Source organism: Gymnoscopelus braueri, assembly GCF_963280865.1.
Source record: "Gymnoscopelus braueri genome assembly, chromosome: 13".
Taxonomy (NCBI): domain Eukaryota; kingdom Metazoa; phylum Chordata; class Actinopteri; order Myctophiformes; family Myctophidae; genus Gymnoscopelus; species Gymnoscopelus braueri.
The window spans coordinates 24,257,152-24,268,610 of record NC_137615.1 but is presented as its reverse complement, the minus strand read 5'-3'; the positions used below and the strand labels follow the sequence as shown (position 1 = coordinate 24,268,610).

Genomic DNA, 11,459 nt, shown 5'->3' with positions numbered 1-11,459 from the left:
AGTGTCATGCGACAAATGCCTTGATATAAATGGTGTATTTTCAACTGAGGTAAAAATGACAAAAACCCGCTCACTGATACTGAGACCTACTGATGCAAACAATGTAAATGATAAAGACAATAGGCTACACATTTTTGGCTAAACCTTACCCTGCATAATTAATCATACTGGTACATAAAAAGGCAGGGAAAGCTTCAGAATGTGTACAGATTAAAACAAATAAGTGTTAGACAAACAGAAAAGGAAGAGTTTTAAAACACTGGCTTCAAGTGTTTCTCGTGGAGACTGAAAGCCATAGAGGAAATTCCTCTCAGTGAGAAAAGTGCTGAAGATGCTGCCCAGAGCAAACACCCAGTGGGTCAGCCTGACGTCTCTACCACTTACTGTACTATTTACAAAGTGATGCTAGGGAAAGTATGGCAGGCTTACAACACACACACACACACACACACGCGCACGCATGCACGCATGAATGCACGCATGCAGGCACGCACCTGACATTCTTTCTCTCACACACACACACACACACACACACACACACACACACACACACACACACACACACACACACACACACACACACACACACACACACACACACACACACACACACACACACACACACACACACACACACACACTTGGGAAATATATATATATTTTTTACAAGACTTTTTCACAGGTGAAACAAACTGGACCAGCTTCCCAAGCAAAATCACCCGATTGTTAATGAAAGATGTGTTTTGGTTAAAGAGGCATGATATTATGCCTGTTAAAAACAGGAAGGGGAAAATCATTAGACTAAGTAAACAGCATGTCTAAAAATCTCTTAAACATCCCAACGAAAAGAAAAAAAGTATACAGTAATTGTTGAGTAAATATGACATCATTTTCTGGGGGAAGTTCCTACGCCAGGTGCTGGACAAGTGAGTGAAAGACAAGGTAGAATACATGTTTAACATGGAAACCTGTGCAGACAGGTTGAAATATTCCCCAATGAAGCCACCTCTATTAAACACTTTCCGTGGTGTTTCTACAGAAGAGCATTGTAATCAAGTTCCATCAAAACAGGCTGTCTATACTCTGAGCTCTTTGTGGTAGACATGTGTTAGTTTTGTCTGTTCAGTCTGTGAACAAGAGGCATGAAGCATGGCATCATTGACATCACAGCCTGTCTTCTTTACATCCTATAGCCTGGGAGGTCCCAGGGCCAATATGATGGCACCACTTCAACACAACACTATGTTTAAGTTTCTGTTCAAACTGTGGCCGACCTGGGGTCTTCTCATAATTCCTACATCCCATTATTCCGAACATTAGGTTAGTGTGAGGTTAGGGGTACGGTTAGGGTTAGGGATAAAGCAAATGTTTGATTGGAGATCTATTCATATTAGATTTTGTTTACCCCCCCAGATTATTCTTCTCAAAAAGTTGGTTGTTTTCCTACTACATTAAGGACACATTCAGACCACCTCATCGACTTCCATGGTGGTTCTGAGAGTAAGACAATAACATAACCCACGTCTGAGTCATAGATGGTGAGAAGCTACTCCATCACACACGAATCCCCTCTAAATATTTATTTCTACTCACGAAACCTGCATGGAGTGCTTTAAGCTTTCACGCTGAAGCTTTGACAGGAGTAGGTACTGGGCGAGATGCGGTTCTGATTCAGGTTACAGACTGCTGAGACAGGTAAAGTAAAGAGAAGTCAGACGTACTGTACAGACACCTGTTTGCTGGTTCATTAACTCGGATGAGGTGAGGACAGGGTTTGCAAAGACTGAAGAGACATCTGGATGGCTGTTTCAGTGTGGTCGGTCGTAGTCGGAAAGAAACACCATGTGCCCACAAAACATACAGGTGAGACGGAAAAAGAGAGTCATTCTTTGTCTGTTTGTGTTTCTCGTATGTGTGCTTTTGTTTGTGTCTGTGTGAATGGCGACAAACATACTGTTAATTGCTCTCAATTGACTGCCCACCATGTCTGTATCTCAATAACCTATCCAATCTCCAACATGTGTTGCCATGGTTAAATCACTTCAAAAAGCACTGACTTGTGCTCATGGCATCATGCTCCAACTGACATAATGTAAAACGTTATTGGCACGTGCTTTCCATTGCTAGTCACAACCAAAGACCAGGGACTTGAAGTGTTATTGTTGGTTTCACACTCTTCCAGTAACATGCTGCTTCCAGCTTGTAAGATGCTCTGGGCCACCTCTGGGGGGGCTCGGTATTAGTGTTCAGCTTTACGAAGCATAACCAAAATGGGATAAGAAGACAAAGAAGCACAGAGAGACATTACACGCTCTCCTCGTCTGTCCAAAAAGTCTGTCCGGGTGCAGGTGCTTGAGTCTGGGCCTTAGATTAGGTCAGTGTTTTGTGAAATCGGCATACAATAATCAGGCCCATCATGTTGTTAGGAGGACATTTTGTTTTCTGAGAAAAGAGACATTGCTGACATCTACACAAGGATGACACCATAACTCTTTGAACTCCAGTCAGGAGTTTTGAACTCACAGTGGAACTGTGATGAAGCGGGACTTTGACATTACCCAAAATAACCTCTTAGTTGAGAAGTTGAGAGGGGCTTTGGGGTCAACAGTACCAGGCATTCCGAGAAGTGGAGCGCACTGCTCAGCGAGAGAGCTGAGTAAACACTCATATGGAATCTAGCCTGATGAAAGAGTTTAAAGAAGAGGAGGGAGAGAGACGAGCTTTCCTGCCAAATTGTCATTACTCTGCCAAACCCATACTGAGAAAGAATGGCCTGACAGAGAGAGTCTGGCCCAGTCCTGTGATCTATGGCTTCCTGCCCCATAGGTCAGGCAACGAGACAACAGTTAGACCATTAACATAACCTATCAGTGAAGTAATTACCAAGGACTCCAATTCACCAGCCCATTGAGACACTAAATCTCAATGAACTGACATCCTAAGATAACCTAATAATTAACACTTCCCTGGTGCTGAATGTCCTGTTCAAATAAAAAGTTACTACTGAACATCACACTGCTTTCAAGATGACGAAACTGGCCCTTGAGGACTGGGGGTGGGGGGGGGGGGTACAGACCTGGTGCACGTCAGGCAGATATACGACCCAGGCAAATATATGGCCCAGGCAGAGCTTAGTGCAAAGCCAATGCCCAGCCCATGGGAAGGCGGAGTTGGACAGAGCAGCCCTGCCCACCTCCAGTATATTCTTCTCTCTTTTTTTTACCAGTGAAGTAGCAACTCAGGGCATCAACTTGGAGATCTATCGATCTCTTTTTGACCTACAAGTACCATTCAAAAGTTTGGACACACACCTTCCATTCAATGGTTGTTCTTTATTGTCTCCGCCAGGCCGAAAGGCATGGCCGAGACTATGTTTAGCACCCTGTCCGGTCCGATCCGTCCGTCCGTCCGTCCGTCCGTCCGTCCGTCTGTCCGTGTGTGGTTCCGTCTGTGAACAGCTAATCTCCGGCACTGTTGGCTTGATCGCAGTGAAACACACTCCCTGAATGCCAGAGCTGAACCTCTGCCCCAAATTGTTCACATGGGCCTGTTATAGCGCTACCAGGAGGCCGATTTTTGCTAAACACATTTTTTGACAGTACTTTTAGCTAAACCTTTTCTTTTATATTACTCCTGCAAATTTTGTCCAAACATCACGCAAATCGCTACACATTCTCTCTACAGTCAAGTGATCAAGACGGATCTGATTTGACATATTCCATCCTGATTGTCGAATTCCGAACATGGCTGGCCTACAATAACCTACCTGACCTGGCGGAGACCTGTGTTCCGAGGAGCACTTTTTCTAGTTTTCATTATTTTCTACACATAGTAGTAAACAAAAGAGTGTTGAACAAACCAGAATATTTTATAATTCAAAGTATATTAAAAATATATATTATTTATATTTCTCAAAGTAGCTACATTTTGGATAACTTTGCACACTCTTGATATTCGCTCAATCAGATTTATGAGGTAATAACCTGGAGTGGTTTTCTATAGACTCAGAAATTCTACGACGACCTTCCATCTCATCTGGTTTGCGCTTAGTGGAGCAATAGTGGGAAGATAATTTGTTGATGTTGTTGATGCTGACACCAGGATACTGACACCAGGAACTGACCAGGATACTGACAACAGGATACTGACCAGGATACTGACCAGGATATTGACCAGGATACTGACCAGGATACTGACACCATGATACTGACACCAGGATACTGATACCAGGGTACTGACCAGGATACTGACACCAGGATACTGATACCAGCCTGTATACTGATACTGGGCCGTATATTTGGACCCCCTTTGTCCAAAAATGTCTCAGCTTCTGTGCAACCTGTCGACTCGAGCGACGGCCTAAAGCAATGTCCACTCTCACATCGTTTCGACACCCTTGCATCCTCAGCCAAGGCCCCTGCTGACTGAGTCAGACAGTGACAATATTGATGGTGGATTCCGTGTCCTCATGGTTTGCTCAAGTGTCTACAGTCAGGGCTGCCCCTCCAAAGTCAGACAGGCATTGCCCTGTCTAGCTCAGACTTTCGAAAATAAATAAAAAGCGTGTTACAGAGACGCACACAGTAACACCCTTTTATCGCAGTTCAGGCTTTCACATCAACTCATTGTCCTTCTCCTCTGAATCACATTAGGAAGGTGTGCTATATTAGGCCAACATCACACAGCAGTGTCCACAAATAAAATATGATTAACCATTTTTAACCTGGCATCCATATTTTGGGCATGTCATTATAGACAAACTTTAAAGAAAAAATACATATTCAAAACTAGTCAAAATAGCAGATCTACAAGCTCACAGCGCATTGCAACACGACAGCTATTTTTACTTTTTGGCGTATATAGAGTTAATATAGAAGAATAAAGTGCACTATGAGGAAAGCTGTGTGACTAATTAAACCATTGACCTCTTTGCACCCAATTCTAGACTTGTACTGGAACCTTAATGGATCTCCTCAATTGCTTCTACCTTCCCCTCAGGTGACCATGTCGCTCTCTTGACAGCTGTTCATCTATCTTTCCTCTTCCTCCTAGAATTCTCTCTGTCCACGATCCACATACTGCTCTTCCTACGTTTGTGCCAGCGAGCCTAGACTTATTCCGTTTGCAAACTTTCAAACGCTTTTCCATTAAGGTGTGTCTGTACTCTGTACCAAGAGTGTGTCTGTATATTCTGTGTATCTGACATGAACGTACACATGTTCATATTAATGACATCTATTCTTATGTCTATCTCAATATTTAATACGTTTATGTTTACAAATTATTGTGTTACGCATTTACTACTTTCCTGGTTCTTACCCCTGGTTCTTGCTATGTGCCACAAAAAGACCGAAAAGGTTATAGAGCACGTTATTTGAAACCACATTTCAGTTCAGCTCAAGGCCATCTAAAAACAGGCCGAGCTTTTAAAGAATTTGCATTGCAAAGAACCAGGCAAAATCCTGTTATATTTATTATTGTTATTATTTATGTTGCACTTTTAGATATCCAGCAACTTGCATAACCATTGCAAACATAAATGACCCTGACAGACTGAGTGGTGTGAAGACATAAAGAAATGCACAGGAAAAATGTCTATGAGGGGAATAAAAGGTTTAATGTTTTACGCTGAGTTCAATGAACACTCAGGATTTTACAATGTGGTGTCCACATGAACGTACATGTATATCTGTGTTTATATACGTGTAGGTGTGTGTGTGTGTGTGTGTGTGTGTGTGTGTGTGTGTGTGTGTGTGTGTGTGTGTGTGTGTGCATGTGCGTGCGTGTTTCCCATGTGCATTGTTCTGTGTTGAGTCTAGATGTCTCTCAACATGTGTGAAATACTATCCTTGATCTGATTCAAACAGCAGACCTTTCAATTTGGCTCAATCTGCAGTGTGCCAATCTATCATCCTGGCAGGCTGCCAGGCACAGGACTTGTGAGCTCCAGACTGGATGCAAACTTGTGTTAAGAGGCAGCTAGGGTTCAAGTTGCTGGCATTAATGACACTATTGCTTTGGTGCTGTGACCTGGATCATGTGACTGAGATAAGTGAGATTACTCCAGCTGGGAGTAAGCTAAATTTACATCCATGAATGCCACTTGTAATGCATACACGCTTCCACGTGTGTCAGTCTCTCTCCAGTGTACACTGACTCTTACAGTAACACATGGCTGTTGCCCACAATAACAGTGGCCCTAGATGTTCAGACAGGCTGATGGGCATGACTAAACCAAACCCTAACTGACTTCAGTCCTGGCTATGGCTGCTAAAACAGAGGCAGGCAAATTCATTACTTACTAATGCTAATAAAAAAACCTGTTCTGCCTGTTCTAACAAGTAGGCTACAGTATCTGTTGACTTTAAAGTTGGAATCTTTTTCATGTCCTACCTGGGATTTGAACCCTGGTCTCTCGTATGGAAGACTACATTTGTACAACTCTGTCAATAGGAAATCCTTGCTTGACCAGGGGAGATATTGTGCTTATGAGCTTCAGGCAGTACTACTAGTCAAATAGTGGGTATCCTACCCAGCATCAGGGTCTAAATTTCTGAATGGAAGAGTATGGAGACCACCTCCAACCACTTCAGATGTGCTATTTATACTATACTAACATACTAAAGTCTATACCATACAGATTGGTTAAAATATCACTTTATTCATAAAATAAAGTTTCGGATTGCAGCTTTAAATAATTTTGGAGAGATCTTGGTTATTGCAGCTTTGTACACCGAACGTAAACTTTGGGACAAAATAGCCTCAAGATCAAATACTTGATTCAATATTTGACCTAATATCCCCTACACATTCATGACCGGATTATGAGCCATCAATATCTCCAACCTGTCTGGAAAACTATATGAATCCTCTGCCATTTTATTGAACTTTATGTATGAAATCGGAATTCTTTCTGTAAGTGATAAACCCAATGGTGTCCAGATACTGGATAAACGAGGAGAACCCATCGCTGAGTGGTGTTCGTCACTTTTGTACAACATACGACAAGAAAGTATGGTACTAGGATAGGCTCAAATTAACTGGCATTCTTAAAAGTTATGTGCCCTGATAAATAACTAAAACAATAATAAATCAGAAATGCCACAAAAATTATATTCTGTGAGTTGTTATTATTTAAGAAGCCCACTGCTATGTTCATTATTCTGACAGTGGATACAAGCTCTGGTCTAGTATCCCTGTCCTCTCCTGCTCCTCAGGTTACACAGGGTCACTATTACAGTATAACATACATCGTACAAGTTACACTAGCAAATCTAGGTGACTGCAAAACCTGAGGAAAGGTGACATACGGCAGTGCTTCTTTGTCGTTATAATTGCCAGGGCTAAAGACTTTGATTAATTAAAATACTTTTCATTCATTATACTCTATTCTGTTTACCTCACAGTTGAAAGTCTCTCTCTCTCTCTCTCTCTCTCTCTCTCTCTCTCTCTCTCTCTCTCTCTCTCTCTCTCTCTCTCTCTCTCTCTCTCTCTCTCTCTCTCTCTCTCTCTCTCTCTCTCTCTCTCTCTCTCTCTCTCTCTCTCTCTCTCTCTCTCTCTCTCTCTCTCTCTCTCTCTCTCTCTCTCTCTCTCTCTCTCTCTCTCTCTCTCTCTCTCTCTCTCTCTCTCTCTCTCTCTCTCTCTCTCTCTCTCTCTCTCTCTCTCTTGTACAGACAGTTAACAGCCTCATAATGCAGAATTGCAGATGTTGCTGTGTCAGAGGGTTGAATCGCAGTTATACTACTCCATCTAGTGGACAGTCATAATATTGGTTTTCTAATTGGCAGACAGTTATGTGGAGCTACTCTGGGACAGGGTAAGCAAGGTCCAGATGGACCTGATCCAAGTGTAAATCAAGATCCAGGAAAAGGACGGTTCAGCCCTCTGATTAGCAGTCACACCTGTCACTCATATTGTATGAGTCACCATAAACTCTGCCCTCACCATACTGTGATTATAGGATTAATGTTGAATTGTTTACAAATAGATCCAGTTCCACATGGTGCTCTTGTTGTTTTTTCTTTTCTAGTACCCCCCCCCCCCCTTTTTTTTCCCTGCTCATTTGATTTGAACTGTTTACAAAAAGCAACCACATCTTCCTGAAATGCTGGTAACTAAAAAAAGTCTTGGGTAACTTACACTCTTGGGGTTACACTCTTTGCTGCTTTTTGTGAGGCTAGGAGAAACTAAAGGAGAAGGTGAGGAAGAGGGAGAGAGTTTTGTCAAAGCTAACCAGAGGGCAAAGGTAGGGAAGTAGAATGAGTAAATAACAGAGAAAGATGGCGTCTCACATGAGCTCATTTGTGACCAGTGATATCATGCAATGCAGCTGTGCAGCTGTCACACTGTGAACAGCTCAGCTGTGTTCAATGAGATTGAATCCATTCCAGCACTTTTCACCACCTGAAGTTCAGTTTTAAGAATTAACTAAAATTGACCCTTCAATTAGCCAAACTTATGCTTAGCATTATTCTTCATTTATAAAATAACCGATCTACAAGCACACAACGTGTCGGGTCATATCAGGCCTCCTCTTCAGCGACCTTATTTCAACCTAAGCACAGCAGTGAAGATACAACATATGGCCACTCAGTACAAATACACTCACACCTGTGGCATTGTCCTAAAACCATAAACAGCCACCCCTCTTTGACTCTATCCCTCTGTTTACAGGTCTGCCTTCCCTGTGCACTTGACCAAATATAAACTTCATGTTTCTTGGCACACATACAGATAAAAGTGGGGAGGAGTCTCATGGTTGAGTTCAGTCCAGGACAGACTGAAGGACAAACAAGCAGGAAGGTGGAGAAAGAGCTCGAAGTAACATACAAAGGATTTTCCAAAGAATTAAGACCAAAACAAAGAACATCAAGGCTCTGTGACTAATCAACAGTAAGTTTTCATATTATTTATTTACATTTACAGGCCAAAAAGGAGCATTAACATGCTTATGACCATTAGACCTAATAGGCCCTGCATTAACCCTAGCCTAGGTATGGTTTTCTAATGTCATCTTTATATGACATGCTTTCAAGAATTATATATGTTCTCTCTTTACAAATTATTTAATACAGTGTATGGTTTGTCAACATGCCTGTATAGCCATTAGTTTCACTTGTTCCTATCCAAATGTTTGTCTATATGTGATGTAATGTTACAGTTTTACATTAATACTGGAATTAATTTGAATAGAATTGGAACAAACTTCAGCTGTTGTAGATTGAAATACATAGATTATAGACATCAAAGTAATGCATTTATTAAATTAAAACATGCTGTTCATGGTCACACGACACATGTGCATTGCACAAGTGTTCATAATGGAAATATGTAGTCTGTACTGATGTTTGTGCCAGAATATTACACTGTTTTTCTTGTCCCCCTGGAACATCATGTAGACATGTCTCTCTCCACTGCTGGCATGGCTGCCCGCCGGGTACTCGCCGCTGCCTCACATTCAAGCCATGAGGGAGGAGGTCAGTGTGTCTTCTTGTTCCTGTCAATTATAATTAATATACCTTCCTGATGATCCACAGCTATACTACAGCATCACTTGGCCACATAATGTTGGGAGGCTTTTGTTGAATTTTAAGAGGGATTTGTCAGGCTGCTTCAACAGTCTGAAATTCATGCCATGCTTGTGTGCCATGTTGTATGTCTGTCTGTCTGCTCTGCCTCTGCATGTTATCAGGGAAGTTGATTTGTTTCATTGGCAATGCATGAGGATCCACAAGACTGTTTTCACATCTGAACTGACAGATATGATTTTGATATTATTGTAATTTAATGTTTCTTCATATTAGCGAGTCTCCAATGTAACTTTCATTTTCTTTTCACAGCAAGAACCTGGAAGATCTTGACATTTGTGTTGGCCATTCCTGGTGTTACCGTCTGCATGGTCAATGCCTATATGAAGATGCAACACGATCACGGAAGACCTGAGTTTGTGGCATATCCAGCCCTGCGCATCCGTACCAAGGTGGGCCTCGTTGTACCTCAGTAGTAAAGTCTACTGGCTGCACCTTTCATCACAAATATGTTTTACTTTTACATAGCAAACTTACACATTAGCAAGTTGTAGGATATTATGGAAGGTACAGTGTTAATGTGTATAGATGTGTATCTCCATTTGCTTTGTTGAAACGTTTAAAATTTCCTCTCCAGAGATTCCCCTGGGGTGATGGAAACCACTCTCTGATCCATAACCCTCACACAAACGCTCTCCCTGATGGCTACGAGAGCTCCCACCACTGACAGGATCACTATGCTGTCTTCTGATGTATTCTCAATTGTTGGCTGGTATATGTTGAAAAAACACTGTTTTGTAGCTACCTAGGGGCCAAACTATAAAAATAATAAAACCAGATATTTGACTTTATCACAATGAGTGGCATTTCATTTGTTTTTGGGTGGTGGGGGCGCTGGGGGTTAATGTCTGTGTAGCTTGTATGTATCACTGACTAAAGGAATTGGCTTCCATGCTAGGCCTCTAATAAAACTATTTATTCCTGGGGTACAAGAAAGACGTGGTCAGTCTATAATTTATGGTGATGTACAAGATGCGCTCGCTGCATAAAGGGAAACTCCTTAGACAGAGAAGAAAATAGAATTTGTGCTCATAGTGAGGGGTGAATAAAATTAGCAAACGTTTCGGTCCTGGACCTTCTTCAAGAGTGCATCACAGACAAACTACATACCCCCCCCCCCCCCCCCCCAGGACGCAAGGACATTAAATCTCCCATTGCCAGACACTTTATGGAAGCCGGTCACACTATAGCAAATCTGTAATTTATAGTTAAGAAATTAGGTGGTGATTTAGACCGCAAACTCCAAACTTTTCAGTCTGAACCCGGGTGGCATGAATGAAGCCCTCCCCCTCCAGTGCTACCTAAAGAACCCATATTAAATGTACTAGGATGACATGTTTTTCAAAAATGCTAACATGTCTGTGTAATGGTCTGTACAATGAACTTCATGATTTCAAATGTAATGTGTAACCTTAGGTTATTTTCTGTAACATGTCCACGCCCCACCATTGCCATGGTGATGACCTTGAGTAGTGATCCTCAGCACCTGAGCTGATCTAGAGCCCTATAAAAGCAACTTGTTTGTCTGATGCACTCACAGCACTGACGAAGGTCCCAGGACCGAAACCTTTGCTTATTTTATTCACCCCTCACTATGAGCACAGAGCACTTTGAGAATATAAAAATAAAATACATTTTCTTAAGTCTCTAAGGAGTTTTCCTTAATGTTAATTTTTCTGTCAGTTTTCCTTTGTTTTTGAGACCACCGCATCTGCAGTCAACCCTGAACAAAGGACAAAGAAGGGCGCAACAGTTTTCCCTGTTTAATGTACAAGATGCACATGATTCTGTTTCAATGCATAAACAACTTCACCGAAGTTTCATTAGATTCAGGAATCACTGGAAATACCGACACACTGAAAGCATACCACT

General features: G+C 41.9%; 1 protein-coding gene across 1 annotated transcript; it reads left to right on the top strand.

The window, feature by feature from the left end:
* The first annotated feature begins 8,755 nt into the window (after positions 1-8,755).
* On the top strand, positions 8,756-10,378 carry cox6a2 (cytochrome c oxidase subunit 6A2). The gene is made up of 4 exons (XM_080447416.1): positions 8,756-8,892; positions 9,399-9,476; positions 9,840-9,979; positions 10,165-10,378. The coding sequence occupies exons 2-4, from the start codon at positions 9,401-9,403 to the stop codon at positions 10,252-10,254; spliced, it is 306 nt and encodes a 101-aa protein (XP_080303542.1). The 5' UTR covers positions 8,756-8,892; positions 9,399-9,400; the 3' UTR covers positions 10,255-10,378.
* Positions 10,379-11,459: the final 1,081 nt, after the last annotated feature.

Coding starts and splice junctions, on each gene's coding strand:
- cox6a2 (XM_080447416.1), top strand. CDS start 9,401: ATGTCTCTCTCCACTGCTGGCATGGCTGCCCGCCGGGTACTCGCCGCT. Junction 9,477..9,839: donor TTCAAGCCATGAGGGAGGAG/GTCAGTGTGTCT, acceptor TTCTTTTCACAG/CAAGAACCTGGAAGATCTTG. Junction 9,980..10,164: donor CCCTGCGCATCCGTACCAAG/GTGGGCCTCGTT, acceptor TTTCCTCTCCAG/AGATTCCCCTGGGGTGATGG.